Genomic DNA, 21,377 nt, shown 5'->3' with positions numbered 1-21,377 from the left:
ATGGTTCTTCACCCGCAGAGACGTATGTTTGGGATCGTTGTCGTGTTGGAAGACGAAGCAACGACCCAGACCCATTCTTTTAAGATCTCCACATATATTTCTTTCTTCATAATTCCTTCCACCTTGACAGGATTTCCAGTTCCTGATGCACTGAAGCATCCCTACAGCGTAATGCTCCCACCGCCGTGTTTCACTATGGGGACGGTGTTCTTTGGGTTGTACGCCTCTCCCTTCCTCCTCCAAACATACGCAGTGTCTCTATGGCCAAAGAGCTATAGTTTAGTCTCATCTGACCATAGGACATGCCTCCAGTATGCATCATCTTTCTCCATGTTGTCCTGAGAATACTTTAGTCTGGCTTGAAGGTGTCTCTTCTGCAAAAGTGGAGTCCTCCTTGGTCTGCAACCTCGAAGTCCATTCCTATGCAGAGCTCTAGTGATTGTCTTCTTTGAGACCACAATTCCCGACTTGGCCAAGTCATTCTTTAATGTTTTCGCAGTTGTTCTAGGGTCTTTAGACGCATCTCTCACTAGTTTCCTTTCCAGGATCTTTGAAATCTTTTGCTTCCTACCTCTGTCAGGCTTGTTCTGTACTGTGTGGCTCTCTTTGAATTTCTGGAATGTACTTCTCCCTCCAGTTCCTGACACTTGGAAACGCTGTGACAACTTTGTATTCCTTCTCCTACTTTGTGTGCATCAACAATTGTTTTCCAAGCTGATTTCTTTTGTTTTGGGATAGTGCTTCCTCAGACTACAGCTGAATGACCCTTACTGAGGATTTCACACTCAGTTTTATACCTTCAGTTTTAACTTAATTGTTAAGTTAAATCACCTGTGAAGTTAAAGCACATCGTTATACATAAGTGACTTGTGCAATGGCTCAATAAATTGTCATTTCTTAAAGGGGGGCTAATAATATTGTCCCTGGTCATTTTTGTTTTTCTGAAATAATTCTGCTATTGTGTGCAAATATAAAAATGTATTCCTTCTAAAGAAAACTAATATGTTCAGAAATGCTATGTTGAAAATTCCTCGCTCTGTTAAAAATGCACTTTGGAAAATCTTGAAGAAACTTCAAATTTCATGGGGGGGGGCTAATAATTTTGTCCTCAACTGTGTGTTTGTGTGTGTGTGTATGTATGTATGTATATATACTGTATATATACACACACACACATATGGGTCAGTTCATGCCAAACCATTTAGGGGCTCCATGGGCATCATTCCTGATTTTGATGAAAACTTGGTATTTTGATACTTATAGAGAACACTGAAAATTCCCCAAGTTTTATTGAAAAATTCTGATGCCGTCCAAAGTTATGGCCCTTTCAAATTTGGGTGCCACGCCCCTTTTTTGCACTCGCGAATCGCGCATATAATTTGTAAGGGTTTTCAGGAGACCATATCTTCATTTCTAAGCATGCTAGAGAGCTGAAAATTGCTCTCCTGGTTTACTTTTCCCTGCTCTTTCAGAATTTAAAATTAAGGGGAACTCAGGGGAAGGACGTCAAAGCTATGGACCTGCAAAAATCAGTTTTTGGTTCACTTCTTTTGGATTTTGACCCCAAGCTGTGGCGTCACCACCACACCTACATCCAATATTCTTTTATATTTTTGTTATTTGAGGAAGATACTGTAAGCAGATGCAAATTCATTCTAAATAACCATTTATTCTTTGATATATTGCCCTCTGAAAATGGTCACAGGTGAGAAACCCCCCACAGGACCCCCTACTTCGGGGGCGTGGTCGACTGTGTAGATAGTTAGTGATGGGAATGAAATTTATACAGTCTGTAATTTCACTGGTATATTTATTTAAACAGCAAGAGATATATTATTAACAAAACAAGCAAGAAAAAAAATCATTATGTAACAGTTACAAACCAGTTTGTCATTTATCTAGGGTATTTGATCTCTTAGAATACGTGCTTTACTGCTTGGTGGAATAACCATTGTTTGCAAGCACGGCTGTCTGACGTTTCTTGCAGTTGGTCACCAGGATTGCATGCAGATCATCAGGAATTTTCATCCACTCTTTGCAGATCTCCTTCAAATCTTTAAAGTTTTTAGGATGTCATTTGGATAGATGAAGCTTGAGTTCCCTCCATAGGTTTTCTATGGGATTAAAGTCCGGATACTGGCTAGGGCCCCCCATGACCTTAATGTCGTTCTTAATTCAGCAGAGGGTCAAATAAATATTTCCCTCACTGCTCATTGCTACTTGTGTGTGTGTGTGTGTGTGTGTGTGTGTGTGTGTGTGTGTGTGTGTGTGTGTGTGTGTGTGTGATGTTGGTCATGTGATTAAATTCAAGCATTTCTAAACTGATGACATCTCTGGAACCTTCCACACACACACACACACACACACACACACATATATATAGTGTGTATATAGATCAGTCTTTCCAATGAAATAAATTTTCCAATTTATTAGAGTTGTTGAAATTTAAGTTGCTATTGTGAATTTACTGAAAAACAGTCATTTATATTTAGAATCAAATAGTATTTTTCAAAGTACATGTCTGAATTAAAATGATTTTATTATTATTATGAACAGTGAATTGACCTCATTAAAATGTGACATGGGTCTCATGCTACTGTAGGTTGATTAATCCTCAATGCCCTTTGTTGTGTATTGTGTCAGTGCTTCTTTTGGCGTTACCTGAGTTTGTTTGTCAGGCTCCACGCTGATGCATGATCACTGTTATCTTGTCCTTTTTCTCATCTGTGGGCAGGCTCTGGTTTTGTACGACTTTACTGCGGAACCCGGGAACAATGAGCTGACGATAAAAGAGGGTGAAACAGTCACCATTACCAACCAGGTGAGAGGTTACAGAGTCGTGTCACACGGGCATGATGCAATTGGCTGCTGTATATGGGCATGATGCGATTGGCTGTTGTATATGGGGTCGGGAGGGATGTGACTCAGTAGGTTAGGAGGCTACCTGTTACTGGGAGGTTACCGATTCAAATCCCAGTGTTAGCAGATCGATGCCTTTACTGGGACCCGCAAGACCTTTAAATTAATTGCTTTGGGATCTGTCTGACACTGCTGTCTTGATGTACATCTCTTTGGGTAAAAACGTTTTCTAAGTAAATCAAATGTACTTATTTAAAACCTGGGACATTGGTTGTGCCTAAAAATCATCACACTAGGGGCCAAGGTGTGGCACAGAGGGCTAAGCGTCCACGCCGGTGATCAGAAGGCGGCTGGTCCAGCCCGACCTTGGCATGTCTCCAGTTCCTTGAGCAAGGCTGTTAGACCCCAGGTCCCTGGGCGCTGCAACCGGTGGCTGCCCTTTGTGGCCAACTTGCTCTGACCAATGCAAGCAAAATAGGGGAGGCAACAAGAAAATTTCCCAACAGGGATCATAAAGTATCAATAATAATAATAATAATAATAATAATAATAAATAATAACTGCTATTATTATTTTATTATTATTATTACTATTATTATTATTATTATTATGTGTACCTACAATAATAGTACGACATACAAAACAGCTGATGTTGATGAATGAAATCCCATTAGGGGAATGAATGTTACATCCTTGACCATGATATTAAAGTAAATGCTTTTATATGAAATAATAAGCGTTTTGTTGCACTTTTTTATGTGCATTTAAAAATGTTTGACTAAATGAAAACTTTTACAAGGACGTCTTACACGGGTTCCCTTTCAGAATATAGGTGGGGGGTGGATTGAAGTCCGGAATTCTCAAGGGGAAACTGGACTGGTTCCAGAGGAATATATTGAGGTAAGAAAATCAAATGTAGACTCCTCTTGTGTATTTCCTGTAATCCGTCGTAGTGCGGTTTCTGTCACTGATCACAGTTTAATATGGTAGCACGATGACGTCATGCTTTCTTTATACAGAATGCATTATACAAAGAATGTACTGCCAGGGCGCTGTTTACACCTGCAGGGTAGCTGCACTTTCAGATTCACATGCTGTTCCCTTGCTTTTGTTTGGGTTTCCTCTGAGTGTTTCTGGGTTCCTGCTTACAGTCCAAAAATACCCAGTTCCCGATTTCCTATGAGCATGTGACCTTGTTTCTCTGTGAGCTCCCCTGCAATGGACAGGTGTCCTGTCCGGCATGCACACCGCCCTACATTCTGCGATCACCAGCCTGAGCCCTACACCCACTGGACAGTGATTGGATGAGCACTTGTTTACAATTAAGACACATTTACTAAAATGACATACATGTCAAAAATCTGCTTCAGAACATCTTTACCTTTCTTTAAATGATACATTTAATTTCTTAAGTAATATAAAGATATAAATCTAATATATAGATAAAAAAACTATTCAAAAGAATAACAAGCGTCTTTTAAGAGTTTTGTCCAGTGCTTATGTATTAGTACCGTCTAATTCAAAGCAGTTTCACTTTCATATTGCTGTGCTGCTGATTTTATGCATCCCCAGCATCTATGTAAACAGTCAGCCCCTGTTGGCACTGACAGCTGTAACCCTGATCTCCATGCTGTTCTGTTCCACCCTGTTCACTGCAAACACAACAGTATAAACAGTAACAGTGTTTCCCAGCCCCGGTCCTCGGGCACCGGCAGACAGTCCACGTTTTTGCTCCCTCCCAGCTCCCAGTAGAAGGTGAAGAAGTGGACTGTCTGTGGATCCCCGAGGACCAGGCTGGGAAACAACCGGCGTATAAACATGCCATGAATGAATCCTATTATGCACGTTTTAGCCACACTGGGATATTGGCTTTGTGGACCTGTAAACCATCCGGCGGGGGGGGCGGGGGGGGGGGCGGGGGGGGGCGGGGGGAGTCCGAAGGAAAGTGTCATAGTGAGATGAAAGCGGAGCTCACAGCTACAGGAAGTAAATTTTCCTGACACTTCCTGGTGATATGGAAAGTATTCAACAAGATAGTATACTATGGAGTCCTTGGTCTTGTCCTGGACTGTTACAGAATTTTCTGACCTTCTGAATTTGGCCAAAGGTCTCTGATTACTGAACAGTCATAGCTGAACCTAGTCAAAATCATTTTATTAATTTGTTAGCTGATGGTGAAATGAAAGCGTAATAAACTTTTAATTTGTATAATTATATATCAGTTTAAATAGTAACATCAGTAATATTTTGAATGCCTCATGCCATAGTGAGAATAATAAATTCAGTGCTTTTGATTAGATTCATGAAAGAACTATGTGTATGTTACTTCATTAAAAGCCAAAAGAAGCTCTGTCAAAACAAGCACCACAAAACAAATCATTTGTACTTCCTCTTCACCATTTCCTTCACAGATATCTGTCATAGAAACATTGCCTTCCAAATCTGTGCATGTATTTGTTATGTCGTAGCCAGTTCACATTCAAACCTGATTTATCATCAAAAATCATTGGCATGAAAGATGCAGTTTTCATTTTATTAATGGAGTATTTATCAAGGCTTTCAATTGTCTGTAAAAGCCAGTTACAATGTTACCCTTAATATTCTATTTAAATGTAACAGTGTTACCAGTAATTCACTTCATTAATGATTAACAAGGAAAGAATTTGGAATACAAACAGTACAGTATTTGTGTTCAAACATTATGTTTTGCTCTCTCACTCACTTATACTCTCTCTCTCTCTCTCTCTCTCTTCCCCCCCCCCACCCCAGGTCAAGAATGCAGCTCCAGGGAGTGGCAGATTCGCCCCCTCCGCTCAGTCGGTCTTCGATCCATTCGCATGTACAGCGACTAGCGGCACCAGCAGTAATCAGGTACTGCATCTGGACACTAGACCTTTTGCACATGACAGAAGGTTGGCACAGTTACCTGAGATCATGATGTTCCATACAGTAATTTGCATCAGAACTACTCACACAAAGAGTATTAGCACATTAAGGTGGTTACATAAAAATCCTGATATATTTATATGCAGTAATGAGGATAAAATTGATTTAGATTCTGTTAACATGACTGTTCTTAAGTGTAGGCAGAGCTGAGCAGTGTTGCCTCTACACGCCTTTTCGATAAACACAAGACAGATCATCCAGTAGTTTCACTGTGAAATGTCAAGTTATGCAACGAAGGTCGATGCCTATGAATTACGCCACCCATTTAAACAAAGAAAAAGCCAAGACTAGCCAAAAGCACATTTCCCATTCACAGAAATAAGATAAAAACGCATTTTGTATGGTCTAGCGGTATCAACAGCAGATGAACACATCTTTATTTGTTTTCTTTTGCTTAATGAGCATCCACACATCATGAGCATCTCATTCAGTTTTGTTATTCTTTGACAGCCTATTTCCTGAAAATCGCTGCAAGCGATATATCGTTAATGCTATACACACGTAAACATATGTAGTTGTTTGAGCATGACAGTGTCATATGACTGGAGTCTCTTATCTATGTTTTCTTTCAATGGTATGCAAATACTTGAGGTGCCGTGGCACTGCCGGTATGACATCATCATTTGTGTATGTGTTTACAGCATGTACCAGTATATCATATACAACTGAACTGATTGTAGACTGCATGCATATCCATTCCAGAGTAGCTTTTAGGTTGTGCTGGGGAAATTATATATTGTGGAGGGCTTGAATATGTCTGCAGTAGCCCTTATATTTGCGATTATTCGTGGAACTTGAACATAAGACTTGTTTTTTTTATTATTATTAGTATTATTTTATGTTAATGGTCATGCAGGCCAGTAAAAATAGCTCCCTGGGTGATTTGCCTGAACTGCATATTCTGGACTGTGGGAGGAACAAGAGGTATCCAGAGGAAATTATCACAAGCGCGGGGAGAGCATGCAAACGGCGTACACAGAATATATATAGAACGCATTTTTTACTTGCCTAAACGCTAGCACAAAGCATAAAGCTGTCAGAATGAGGGTAATGGCAGTTAATGTACTTTTGTTTTGGGAGATTATAGTACCATACTAGTGTCTTCCAACAAATGTTAGTGATTAAGACCCATGCATTTAGGCTAAATCTCCGGTCAGAAGCACACCTTTCTGTTTTTTCCGTGCCCACTGAACCAGACACATGTCCCGCGCCTGCCCTTCAGTCAGAACATGACGTGTGTGACCCAATCAGTCCACACCACGTTCCTGTTTGTATTGTATCTGCCCTCTGACGCATTTTTCCATCCCCATAGTACCACACTCAAGGCAACATGACATCTGTAAGCACCCCCCCCCCCCCCATTCATTATTGCTCAGGATTAAGGGACATCGCTGAGAATGAATGGGCGTGCACCACTATGGATGTACACACAGGAAATTATCTTTTTAGACCATCGTGCGCTTGAGTAGGTGATTATTCTTTATAAAAAAAAGTTTATTTTTTTAAAAAAGCTGTCAAATCCATTCAGTTCAAATGAATATTGATTTCAGACGATCATAAATGTTTAAAAACGCGACTATCAATCATAGATACCTGTATTTCATAGCAGTTTAGTCCAGGTTTTCCTGCCAGATTAGCATGCATTTTCATAGTTGTCCCTGTTTGACCATCATTTGTTTTACATAAAGTACATGACCTTGAAAGATGTTTAAAAACCTCATTGCTTCATTCTTGTATGCAAACCCAATACCAAACAGTTTCCTCAAAGCACTGGCGTAATTACGGAGCTTTTTGTGTGAAGAATGTCAATTTCTTCGTCTGTCAGCCTTGTGGGGCTTTTCTAGATCTTATATTCTTTTGAAAGAACATGAAAATGAAATCTACAGTGTATATCAGATGAATGCATAAGGCGTGTTCATCTATCCAATTTCAGCTATTCTTTGTTCAGTCAGTCAGGTGACACTGCCTATCCTGGGAGGCAGGTTTCACGATACCACCTGGATAGGATGCTAGTTCATCACAGGCTGCCCACAAACAATTAACTTGAAGGAAAATCAAGACTAAAGGCACACAGAACATAAAGGATCCACAGAGGGGAAGATCAGGATCCAGACCAGTAACTGACACCCCAGATTAGGGTTCTCCAATTCTGGTTCTGGAGGGCCAGTCCGCAACACAGACTGCAGATTTCCCTACTAAACCTGGCAATTGGCTGGTGGGCTGGTGTGTCATACGCATTTACGCTATTACAACAATCGATTGCCATACGTATCGCTTTTAAAGGCGAATGCGTACCGGTTATGTCGATCCCTGCACATAAAGATTTCCTGTGGCTTTATGGTAAAATGTAATATTGTACGTTAGCCTCATTTTGAATATAAGCCTAGCCTCCCGATGATGCTTTGCTGTGTTGTTTGTATTCCGCAGAATGTACGATGGCTTGTGTGCTGTGGTTGCTCGCCTATGCTTTTGTTGCATCAAGGCCAGATCTGTTGTTGGGACTTACCATTAAGAATGTGTCATACAAGCAAACGAACCCTGGGAGAGCATTTAAGAGCTGCAGCCTATTCAGCTATACTCAGGCTGAACACAAGTAAAGACATGCACCAGGAATTTGCCTTTTGTCCTCAAAGATGGGCACGAGCATCCGGAAGACCTTGGTAGTATTTGTGCAGTTTTTCACTCAGAAAATAAAAAGATTAAGCTCATATTGATAGTTCTCCATGGCTTTTTTATGCTTTGCTCCTCAGAATAATTAATTGGATAGAGGGGATTCTTTTTTCTTATTTCTGAAATGGAAGCATCATATATATTAAGAAACCCTGAGCTTTTACTTACAAATCCGCCACGGCATTTGAAAATTCAAGTCCTTTTCGTTTTTCTGCTGGTGAAGGACAGACCTTTTGCATATTCCCCTCTAACTTCATTAATACTTTATAGTGATACAGGTGTCTGAGCTATTAAATCACTTTAATTGTATTTATTGTAGGGCTTGACTGATATATAGGTTAGCCAGTAAAATTGCTCGATATTAAGGTGAAGCCCATTTTTCAGCTTTGTTGAAGTGAGGGGTTGGGGTTGGAGGGGATGGGTTTTTGAGTAGAACAAAGAATTTAAAATTATTAATTATATTTAAAATAAAAGAGTTTATTCACTTGTTTTAAGGTTAAGTTATACAGTTTATAGATGGCTTCTTTTATTATATTATCTGGGCAGTGGTGTCCTAATAAAAGGTGTGCTTGTGATTAGAAGCTTGCTGGTTTGAATCCCTGACCAGCAAGGTCCTGCTCAGGTACCTTGAACAAGGTCCCTCCCCACACACTGCTCCCTGGGCACTAAGAAATGGCTGGTCACTGCTATGTCACATGTAGGTTAAACGCAGAGGATACATTTCATTGTTGTGTGCTTTGGTGTGTCTACAATGACAATTTACTACTTCCACTTCTTCCACTTGGGTTTCTCACTATCTGTTGCCATGGGAAATGGGTTCTGTCTTTATGAAATAATGGAAATACCGTTATAACAGTAAAACCAGCATATTCCAGGACATCCATCCATCCATCCATCCATCCATATTCCATAACGGCTTCTCTTAAGCAGGGTCACAGGGGTCCACCGCCCATCCCTGAAACTATTGCCGCAAATCAGGGAATAACCTAGGATGGGGCGCCAACCCATCACAGGGCGGGCACACACACACACACACACACACCATTCACACCTACGGACAATTTGGCAAAAACTTGTAAAACAGAATCACTTCCTATGGACAATTGGGTAACTCTGTTTCACCTTAGCATGTTCTCGGGATGTAGGGGGAATTTAGAGTACCTTAAAGAAATCCAGTCATGAAACACGGAGAACAAGCAAACTTCACTCGTGTAGGGCTAAGGCAGAGACTCGAACGCTGGTCTCCAAAGGTGTGAGGCAACCATGCTAACCACTGCGACACCCCCTCTATTTTCTTGTTCTGTTGAAATAAACAAACAAACAAATCTATAAATAATTGCAGATGAGCAATGGCAACGACCCCTGGTCTCCCCAGAACACAGTCAATGAGCAGGACTCCAGACTGAGCGGCTCAGCGGCTCGGCAATCATATGCAAGGAACAGCTGGACTGCGCTGGAACACCCACAAGCCTACCAGGGCCCAGGTAAGAAGCAGAAGAGAGTATAGTCAGTGTTTACCATTATATTTTCATTTAACTTCACTGTACTTCATACAGCCCTATCAAGATTTGAGCAGACGGCCCTTTCATTCTCGTTTTTACACTGGTCCCTTTACAGAATAGTCTACCTGGTGACACTCAGTTTTGTTTTTCAGGCACGTAAACGTTTTGATAAGATATTATTTATGAGTGAAATGCTTAAAGGTGTAAGTGATGAATTCACAATTTCTACACTGAAAGGGTTTTACATGTTTAATTAACAGTGGAACACTCTAAATTTGCTGAACTCTGCCTTTCTCATCTGCTTAATTCTGTTTCACATGTTTTTACCGGTAATGTGAACCACGTGCCTCTGATATGGAATTCTGCAGAGAGCATTAAATTGTATTTAACTGACACAGGACTAAGAAGTTTAGTCCGGCAAACAGTATATATGGGTCAGAATGTGAGATGCTTTGGGTGGAGGAAGAAAACTGTTCGTATTCTTTTGTTCATAAAACGATTGAATTTATTAAGAAACGATGTCTGTGTATTTTTGCATTTAATGTTTTAATGGACTAATTAGAGTTTGTACTGCAGCCCAGTCCGGGAAGGAGGGATTGGTCTTGAAGATTGTTTGTTGGGTTTCCTTCAGGGGCCATGGATGACGACGAGTGGGACGACGAGTGGGACGACTTCAACTCGCCAGGCCCAGGCTCTGCGGAGCCGGAGCCCGAGGTTGAGGAAACAGGTGGTTCTTACAAAGGAGAGGCACAAGGCGCCTCAAAGAAAATTAACCTGAACAAGTATGAGAAGCAGCTTACTCTTGTTACCACCATGAGTACTGTAAATTGTACTGTTAATGCTAATTGAACTAAAGCATGTGACTTTCCCCCTGACAGATTCCCTAGTTTCTCTAGGTCTGGTCCAGAAGTCTTCCTTCTTGCAAATTTACCACCGAGGGGAAAAGACAAGATATCAGTCTGTGTATGTCTGATTGCTGTATTTACTACTCTGTCAAAGAACATCGTCTTCTCTACCAGTGCTGGGAATAGCGACTGTCGCTGAATGCTGTGTCATTTCTTTCTTCCTTAGATGGGGGAAGTAGGTCCAGTCTGGTTATATCCACCTGTGCAGATGGACTGTGTTGTTGCGGACCCCAAAAAGGGTTCAAAAATGTATGGCTTGAAGAGCTATATTGAATATCAAGTTACACCTAGTGTAAGCATTTATCTAATTCTTCTAATTGTATATACAGATATTTTTCTTTGCTTGTGTTTTTCCTTGAAATGAAAAAAAAAAGATTCAGTTCAGCTTATGTATACTATAATTGTTCATGTTTTTATATGAGTGAAATCACAAAACCCATTTTTTTAATCACAGACAACGAACAGACCAGTTAATCACAGATATAAGCACTTTGACTGGTTATATGAGAGGCTTCTTGAGAAGTTTGGGTCAGTCATTCCCATACCCTCCTTACCTGACAAACAGGTTACAGGTAACAGAGTTTCTGTGATTTCTAATCTGTGTCATCCTTCCCAATGGTCAGCAAAGATTTTATTCATATGTAATCTTTCATAAGTAGAGAGAAAAATATTTTTATATTTCTCAATGGAACTGTATGGCTTTGCATGTAGTATTTCAGGACATGCATTGTATTCATAATGGGAACACAAAAATTGTACTCGGAATGCGACGTGTTCCACAAAGGTTCAGTTTGGTCCTAGCTAACTACACCACATTTGTGTGTCAGGTCGATTTGAGGAGGAATTCATTAAGCTGCGCATGGAGCGGCTCCAAGGATGGATGACTCGCATGTGCAGGCACCCCATAGTATCCGACAGCGAGGTCCTTCAGCTGTTCCTCACCTATAAAGACGAGAAGGTAGGTAGAGAACATTCTCAGGGGTGATAACCTGTATTCTGGCAGGTGCTTCGGGTGATGTGGAATCGCTCTGTCTTATTACCACAGGAATGGAAATCGGGGAAGAGGAGAGCAGAGAAGGACGAGACCGTGGGCGTAATGACCTTTTCCTTGATAGAGCCAGAAGCGCCAGAATTGGCTGTTCATGAAGTGTGAGCTTGATTTTTGTCATAATAAGCTTGTCTTGACACCAGTGTTCTTTCATCATCAGCTAATAAGTAAAGTTGTAGGACAGCTTATGTAGACTGTCCTACATTGTGCTGTGGAAGCAGCCAGTCTGACTGGCCACTAGTTGTCTTGAATCACTTTATATATGCCTATTTTTGACTGTGCGTTGATTTATAATTTTTTTTTTTTTAATTTTGCTTTGTAAAAGAGAACAGAAGTGTGAATCTTTCAGCCGCTTCACCAAAGCAATGGACGACAGGGTGAAGGAATTGCTCACTGTGGGACATGATCACTGGAAACGATGCACAGGACGTATGTATCTGCTTTGACCTTCTGTGACCTTCACGGATGATAATGACGTAGCCAGCTAGTAGAAAACTGCGGATAAAGACTTTTTAAATTTCTTCAGTGATAGTATCCGGTTCTCATAATACTATACGTAGTTCAAGATAAGTGCATCAAATGTTCAGCAAAAACACAATAATGAAGAAAACGGTATAGGATAGTTGACTACTGTAAAATGTGGACACCAATATGGAGACCCAATGACAATAACTTCACGATGGGTACATTTTTTTTTTACTTTCTGTACATTAGTCAATGAATGACATGAGATATTCAGCAGTTTATATATATATAGATATATATATATAAGGCTTTGTGTTAATGATTCTGCCAAACTGTAGGCTAATATAAGTGTTCTAATCATGTTTAAGGTAGGCTAGACCAGGCTATGATGTCTGTTAAGCTACATATACTATATTAAAATGCATTTTCGCCTTATGGTATTTTTGCTTTTCGATAGGTTTGTCAGAACGTAACCCCATCGTAACTCAAGTAGAGGCTGTATACTATTATGCAATAAATTCGTGTGTAGCCTTCAGGAATTGTCAGCAAGGCGAATCAAATAACCCTGCATGCATGTTTTGTTTTAAGCCTTGCCGAAACAGTACCAGAAGATTGGGAAAGCCTTTCAGAATCTGTCCACGGTTTTTAACAGCAGTGGATATCAAGGTACCGTAGCACATGAAAATGTACTTTAAGTTACCAAACAATCTTGAATTGGGATATTTCACTTTCCTCATATAAGCTGGACACTCATTCCTATTTTCGTGTCTTACGGTTGTAGCTAAGTGCATCTCGCCAACTCAACCTATAGTCAAACAGATAAAATTTGTTTAGAACTACGAAGTAGTAACACATAAGTTTTATGTATCTGATTTGTCAAGTATTTGGTTAGAAGTTTTTTTTATTGGATTTTCTTTTTGTTAGTGTACAAAATGAACTTTTAGTGAACTTTTAACCAAAGGATCTAGCCTTTGACCAGGATGTAGCCAAACCAAATGACAATGCTATCATTTCTAACAGCACCATATATATATATATATATATATATATATATATATATATATATATATATATAATATTATATTATATTATATTAATATATATTATATCATGTAAGTGTATTCCTGGTTTAATGTCCATAAAGTTGTTTCTTATTGTTCATAATTATTTTGGCAGGAGAGGAGACACTCACAAATGCATTAACCACAACGGGAAAAATGTACGAAGAAATAGCAAACATTGTTTCTGAGCAGGTAATTCCAATGGCACATCTGTGTACTTACCCAGAGGTGGAGATTTCAGCTCCAGAGACTACAGATCCAGACCAAGATTTTGTTTCAAGCAACCAGTTGAGTATAAAGAGTCACAGTCACAAAGACCTCAAATGGTTGGTTGAAACAAAATCTTGGTCTGGATTTGTACTTCTGGACTTGAAGTCTACACCTCTGCACTAACCAGCACATTGGAATGGATCATGGAATAGTAGCCGAATGTTAAGAAATAAGTGGAAAGAAACGCAATCTCATATGTAGCTGGAATATTTTGATCATTGTCAGAAAGAAAAACTGGGCTTATCAGTGGTTTCCTGATGTTAACTCACCTTCCTTTTTCCTGAGTATTTTGGGTTTTGAGCCATTACTCCCAGTAGGCCCGCAGGACACTGACCAGAAAGAGTGGTTAGAAGATAGTTTGAGCACCTTGTATAGTACTTAACAATAAGTATTAAATTTCTTGTTGGTCGTTATGTGTGCAGCATGGCCATGCTGTATTAAGGCACAGGATACAGTTTTGGGACTGAATGATCATTTGTAAATTTACATATATATACGTATCTAATCCAGGAATAAGCCAACTTCAACATGTATTTTCTGCCGTAGCCAAGAACATAGTGTATATGATTTGGTTACTGACGCACCAAATTATTTCTGTTGCTTGGTTTACTTTATTGTTAAGGATCTAACCCTGATTTGAGTGCTCTCTGTATTGCACTTTACACATCAGTTCAAGAAAAAAAAAAATTAACTGGCAATGTATGAGCATCAAGAACTTTTGTAGTGGAGAAATTCCATCCATCCATCCATTCATCCATCCATCCATTATCTTCCGCTTATCCGAGGTCGGGTCACGGGGGCAGCAGTCTGAGCAGGGAAACCCTGACTTCCCTCTCCCGGCCACTTCATCCAGCTCCTCAGGGGGAATCCCGAGGCACTCCCAGGCCAGCCGAGAGACATAGTCCCTGGGTCTTCCCTAGGGCCTCCTCCCAGTGGGACATGTCCAGAACACCTCACCATGGAGGCGTCCAGGAGACATCCTAAGTAGATGCTTGAGTCACCTCATCTGGCTCCTCTCAATGCAGAGGAGCAGCAGCTCTACTCTGGTCACTACCCATAGGTCATGGCCATAGGTGAGGGTAGGGACGTAGATTGACTAGTAAATCGAGAGCTTTGCCTTTTGTCTCAGCTTCTTCTTCACCATGACAGACCAATGCAGGGCCCCCATCACTGCTGATGCCGCACCAATCCGCCTGTCGATCTCCCGCTTCACACTCGACTGCGAACTGCTCCAGTGAGAGCCGAAGATCGCGGTCTAATGAGGCCAACAGAACCACATCATCTGCAAAAAGCAGATACCTAATCCTGAGGTCACCAAACCAGACACCTTCAACGCCCTGGCTGCGCCTAGAAACTCCCCACAGGACTCCCCAAGGGCCGTGGTCGAATGCCTTCTCCAAGTCCACAAAGCACATGTAGACTGGTTGGGCAAACTCCCACGCACCCTTTGGGACCCTGCTGAGAGTATAGAGCTGGTCCACTGTTCCACGGCCAGGGCAAAAACCACACTGCTCCTCCTGAATCCAAGGTTCGACTATCCGACAGAGCCTCCTTTCCAGCACCCCCAAATAGAACTAACCAGGGAGAACTTACCAATCCAACACGCACTACACCTACTCCTACAGGAGGTGAGCCCATTGGAAGGGGGACCCATCTTCTTCGGGCTGTGCCTGACCAGGCCCCATTGGTACAGGCCTGGCCACCAGGCGCTCGCCATCGAGCACCGCCCCCAGGCCTGGCTTCAGGCCTATCTGTGCTAGCAATGGAACGTTGCTGATTCGAATCCCATGAATGCCAAAAGTGATCCTACTCCATTGGGCCCTTCAGCAAGGCCCTGAACCTGCAATTGCTTCATCTTGGGTATGACGTTAATCTACATTCAGCCCAGCAAGGACACTTACAGGGAAAACTTGGAGGTTGGTGGCAGGATTGGTACTCCGGCGCTGGGAAAAAACTCAAACTGTTTCATTCAGCGTAGTGTGGTGCTGAGGTATCATCCGCTGCACAGCTGCACTCCGGTTCTCATCCCTGACATGGTTTGTTATGTGGTGGGGTGTCAACGTGCTGTGACCAGCATGTGCTCCTTTCCTTTCTCTCATTTAATATGTTTAATATTTGTTTCTGGTAATGCATTATTACTAATATATTGTTTCATCACATCATTAATCAACAGGCATATATTTGTAAGTCCCCAAAAAGTTGACAGTCAGATCTAAGATGCTCTGCTTCTTGTAAGTCTATGAAAAATACATTTGTAATTCTTTTAAAGCCAAAGAAAGATATGCATTTCCTGGTGGAGCTTAACAGTGAATACAAGAGTCTCCTCGGCTGCTTTCCAGACACCATCAACATTCACAAGGTACAATAAACATTCTTTCATATATCTCTAAAAGTGATGGAAATGGTACTAATGCATTGAGACAGCATTTGGTGTAATGTATGGTATGATATAATCAGGGATTGACATACTGTAACTGTATGAAAGTACCCATTCACCCTTAAAAGCGATACATGCAGCAATCGACTGTTGTCTTAGCGTTAATGCGTGCATATTTTATGTCCATTTGCGCTAATATGACATGAAATTGCATGGACATGTATACATATATATTTTTTTTCAATTCTAGTTAATATTGACTATATAATATATAAAATATATAATATAAATGTTTTTTTCCCCATCAGGCAGCCATAGAGAAAGTGAAGGATGCAGATAAATTGGTGACCACAAACAAGATTAACCCTCAGCACAAGCACACCATGGCTAAGCGCCTCAGCAACATGTCGTATTCCTTACAGGGTAAGCTCATTATTTGGCAGAATTCAAGCTAGTTATATGTTACATATAAGATTAGGTCTTATAAACTAGCTAGAATATTTAGTATTTAGTTTATATACACTTACCTAATTATTGTATTCTCCAGCCTTTAGAGAATATATATGGTTTTAGCACCGGCCCGCTGCATCCGCCGCTCCTACAGACATCAATAATTCACAAGTTGTACTGTAGGAGACACTTGGTTTTCTGAACACAGTAACTCTAAAAGTATTTTATGGATCATTTTCAAACTTTGCAGGGTCATTGTAGGGGTAAACAACTGGAAGTACTCAAATTTTGCGGCAGATTAGCCTAAAACTGAAGCAGTGCTGCATAGTGGTAGCAAAATTGGGGTGGCTTCAGACATTTAATTCCGTTCGCGCATTAACTGAAAAAGTATTATCTTTTTCAGACAATTGATCTTTTCAGCATGATAATTCACAAATTATCTGGCTGATCTTTTCCAAACATTCTACATTCTCTGGGTGAATATCTGGACCTCTTCAAATTTTGAGGCAAATTACACCAAAACGAAAGGAATAGCACTTAGTGACAGCAAAGACATGGATGAGATGATTTGAGATTTATCCTTGTGAACAGGATAAATCTTAGTCATTATTTACTTTACATTATGTGGATGAAAATCTACGCAGAAGAATGTCCACTAAATCCATCCATCCATCCATTTTCCAAACCGCTTATCCTATTGGGTCGCGGGGGGTCCGGAGCCTATCCCGGAATCAATGGGCACGAGGCAGGGAACAACCCAGGATGGGGGGCCAGCCCATCGCAGGGCACACTCACACACCATTCACTCACACATGCACACCTACGGGCAATTCAGCAACTCCAATTAGCCTCAGCATGTTTTTGGACTGTGGGGGGGAAACCGGAGTACCCGGAGGAAACCCCACGACGACACGGGGAGAACATGCAAACTCCGCACACATGTGACCCAGGCGGAGACTCGAACCCGGGTCCCAGAGGTGTGAGGCGACAGTGCTAACCACTGCACCACCATGCCGCCCCTGTCCACTAAATCAGATCCAAAATTGCAACTGCAATGACAGAGGGCAGCAAAATTGGAAATGCTGGCTGAATGTAGCTGAGAGCGAAAACGGAGCCTCCAGCAGCCATCTTTTACAGTATATGCTTATCTTCCGTAGATCTTTTAAACACAGATATTCTTTGTACAAATGTTTGTACAGATGAGTAATTTTACAACTAGTGCCGTGTTTTGTTTTTGAACGCAAGAGTAGTTTCTGCTGTGACTTCTCTGCTGATCCAGTTCTTCAGTTGATTTGGGGATCAGTGAAAATCCTGACAGTGTGCATGGTTTAGTGAAAAGTGAAAAGTACAGGAGTATTTGCAAGACTTTTCTTTCCCCGCTTGTTGTCATGGATACATGTTACAGTGAAGCTCCTCTATACTTTCTGCAGACTGTAGTGCCAAATATAAACAATAAATATACCAACCAAGGGGTAACTTAAGATCAAGATTTTGTCAATTTCCACTTCTGGGGACCTCCATGCTAAAATTATATATAGTATAAAATATATATATTTCTTAAAATCATGTGTTATTATGTGTTTTGTAGATGAGTAATTTTACAATTGTGGGGTGCAAGATAATTTTCTGAATATATTTATATTTTTAATATTGATTGTTGATCGCTAACTTCCCCGTTCAGCGAATTTTATCTGTAGCAGTGCAGCTTTTTAAATTGTGCTGGAATCTGATGGCAACCCTACATTCTAACCACTGATCTCTGCCCCCCCCCCAGCTGAGATGAACCATTTCCATAGCAATCGTATCCATGACTACAATAAGGTCATGCAGCTGTACCTGACGGAACAGGTGAAGTTTTATGAAATGGTAAGAACTGAAGCTTATTTTCTGAATAAGCAAAAGTATTAATTATCTTTTAACAAAGATTATAATTGCACTATTGCTTAGTTATTACAGCTGTCTATGTTTTATATGTCTATAAATAATAAAAAAATAGAAATAAAACAACTTGACATTAAAATACTCAATAAGCTAACAATGAACAGGAAAATAATGAAAACTTAAAATGAGACACTAGTGATAAAACCTGTAAATAGATTTTGTTTGGTACATGAAAATAGAACCTCAGAAAACAGGTTACGTAACATTTTTTTCTTTGATCTTGCTGTTGCTGAAAAGATGAGAAGAGAAAATGAGTTTGGGGTTAAAAATGTGACCTTTTCGTAGTGCCGTGTTTTGTTTTTGAAGGGAAGAGTAGTTTCTGCTGTGACTTCCCTGCTGATACAGTTCTTCAGTTGATTTGGGGATCAGTGCAAATCCTGACTGTGCATGGTTTAGGAGTGAAAAGTACAGGAGTGTTGGCAGGACTTTTTTTTTTTTTTCCCCTGCTTGTTGTCATGGATACACGTTACAGTGAAAATCCTCTATGCCTTCTGCAGACTGTAGTGCCGAATACGAACAATAAGTACACCAACCAATGATAAATTACTGTACCCTACAAATAATACAGAAACATGAATATAGCACCCTGAAATGAAAACCAACTCGAGAAGAGTGGGGGTAACTCAAGATCAAGATGTTGCCAATTTCCACTTATGCGGACCTCCGTGCTAAAAATCCCATTTCGGAGTTACATTATATATACTTCTTAAAATCATGTGGGTTTACAATTTTATGTGTTTTGTAATTGTAAGTTGTTCTGACCTAGAAACCTGGCACCAAGTATGCTGTTTAATGTCATTTCCTGTGTACAGGCAGCCAGGCTGCCGTTATTGCGAAAGGTATTTCTGTTAAAATATTTCTTCCTTTCCAACAACATGTCGGGACCTGTAACAGCCAGTGTTTGTTATGCTGATTGACAGTTTCAGGTAGTTGGCTTGCAGGCGTATAAGCACTTCCTGTGCAGTTGATTCATTTTTGTTTGTTTGTCTTTTACAAGACCTCTACAGACTCACTGCTCTGTGTTTTGAACAGAATGGTCAAGTTCAAATTGAGGAACCCACACACACACACATTGTCTTAACAACATTATAATATTAATATTATACTGGGTAATGTAGATACATTTGTTGAGGTGCATCTGGTTTGAGACCTTAAACTAAAACAGGAAAAACCAGCTACCTTGGTTGCATTTGCAGGAAAAAGTAATCGCAGCACAATGGAACATTATGGGTGCCTTGGTGTGTTATGCAACTTAAAAGTGTTTAAACTTAAATTTAGTTTTTTTTATTGCTTTTATGTTTCATGTTTTATTCTTTAAGGAGCACAGTAATGGCTCATCAACAGCATTTAAAAAGGATGTGCTTGCAATTCAGAAATAAATATTCCTCTCCTGCTTTTAAACTCACTTTTAAGTATGTCTCTCTCCTGTAGATTGCTGTTAAGCTGCGAGAGGCTCTCAACCAGTTTGCCACACTCTAGAAGACATCTACTGTACACATGGACATCAAGGAAAAATCCCTATTGCGGGGAAGATGATGTAAATGTCAGAATTTTCTGTTCTCGAAATTATCCAAAAACACTTTGTAATTGTTCCGAGACCAGTTCTTCTTAAGAGGAGGTACTGAAATCACTGCAGAGGTCAAAAGTCAGCGTATGTGGAAGAAAGCCATCTACTAAACTACATCTACAACCCATCTACAGTGGGAGTTATTGTAAAGAAACATTTTTATTTAGAGTTATGTTTAAAAAAGAGAATATATTTAGAAACATTTTCACATGCTGGTCCAGGTGTATATGCTTCGAAATAACATGCTTACTGTACTTCTTACCTCAGGGGTTCTAATGATAAATGACAACGGAATTCCTCCAGGAGACACCAAGGTTTATGTGTGTTAGTTTTCCTAATCATTACTAATTATTTAAATGTAACTGATATATTTGTACTTGTATGTATTAATGGTTTATAAAGTGCTTTGCATTACTTCGGTGGCTTCGGTGCTTTTAACATGATCACTTGTGGCACTGCAGTTAAATTGTCGCCATGCTAAAGTAGTGACCTTTCTTTTATGTTAACAAATGGGACATCATACTCTATTCTGCTCTTTCGGAGATCGTGGGGGTCTGAAGTTGCCTACATTTCATGTGTCATAAAACTTCTAAAGATTTGGAAAAATGATAAATATATAGTATCTACTATGTGATGTTTCTCTGTGAAACTTTTTAAATACGAACTGTATTAACCTTTCAATTGTATAACAATCATGTCATTATGAGTTATCACTGTGTTATTAATATATAAGAAAATAAAGTAATACCATTACAATTCTCAAACTGTATTTGATTTTAATAGATACTGTTTTGCATCACAGAAATGTTTCCCCCAAACCTGTGCAGCATGCGATTGAGGCAGCCAATTTTTACTGCCACTCAGCTTCTGAGGGGAATCGTGACGATTGTTTTCGTGCCCTTCCAGTTGTAAAATGACATTAATTATCTCTGTTTTTCAAGCCAGGCACAGCTGTTAGCAGCCAAAGCGAGCTCCCCCCGGAACGAACCGTGATTTCAAAGGGCACCCATTGGAGGAAACGGGAATCTGGCCTTCGACAGGAAATGGTGGAAATGGTTTCTCTCGCGATCCACCGTCAGGCTCCAGTGTTGCTCCCTCTCAAATCTCACGTAAAGGGTTATCTAAGAAAATGCTTGAAACGTTCATTCTAGGGTATTTGGGACACAGTTTTCTCAATGTACTCATTGTGTGATGTTCTGTTATATATATTTTTTTTCTTCCTCTCCTATTTCAGCAGCACAAGCCTCTTTGGGGCAATTCTCAGTTCAAGTTAATTAAATAAAAGGTGACAAAACTCTCTCTTCCTCAAAATAAGC

At 40.3% G+C, this 21,377-nt stretch overlaps 1 protein-coding gene across 2 annotated transcripts; it reads left to right on the top strand.

Annotated features, from left to right (window-relative positions):
- The first annotated feature begins 2,674 nt into the window (after positions 1 to 2,674).
- LOC125707350 (sorting nexin-9-like) lies at positions 2,675 to 20,825 on the top strand. Of its 2 annotated transcripts, none has more exons than XM_048974436.1 (17): positions 2,675 to 2,821; positions 3,685 to 3,759; positions 5,629 to 5,730; positions 9,851 to 9,959; positions 10,609 to 10,759; positions 10,856 to 10,940; positions 11,049 to 11,174; positions 11,337 to 11,454; positions 11,710 to 11,840; positions 11,928 to 12,031; positions 12,256 to 12,359; positions 12,984 to 13,061; positions 13,572 to 13,648; positions 15,996 to 16,085; positions 16,412 to 16,526; positions 18,328 to 18,419; positions 19,926 to 20,825. In XM_048974436.1, the coding sequence occupies exons 1-17, from the start codon at positions 2,690 to 2,692 to the stop codon at positions 19,971 to 19,973; spliced, it is 1,737 nt and encodes a 578-aa protein (XP_048830393.1). In that variant the 5' UTR covers positions 2,675 to 2,689; the 3' UTR covers positions 19,974 to 20,825. The 2 variants fall into 2 exon arrangements, with proteins under 2 accessions (XP_048830393.1, XP_048830392.1); XM_048974435.1 differs by having other exon boundaries at positions 9,818 to 9,959.
- The last annotated feature ends 552 nt before the right edge of the window (positions 20,826 to 21,377 follow it).

This window comes from Brienomyrus brachyistius, chromosome 14 (genome assembly GCF_023856365.1).
Source record: "Brienomyrus brachyistius isolate T26 chromosome 14, BBRACH_0.4, whole genome shotgun sequence".
Lineage (NCBI taxonomy): Eukaryota > Metazoa > Chordata > Actinopteri > Osteoglossiformes > Mormyridae > Brienomyrus > Brienomyrus brachyistius.
Note: the sequence above shows the minus strand (reverse complement) of the source record. Positions and strands in the feature narration are given on the sequence as shown.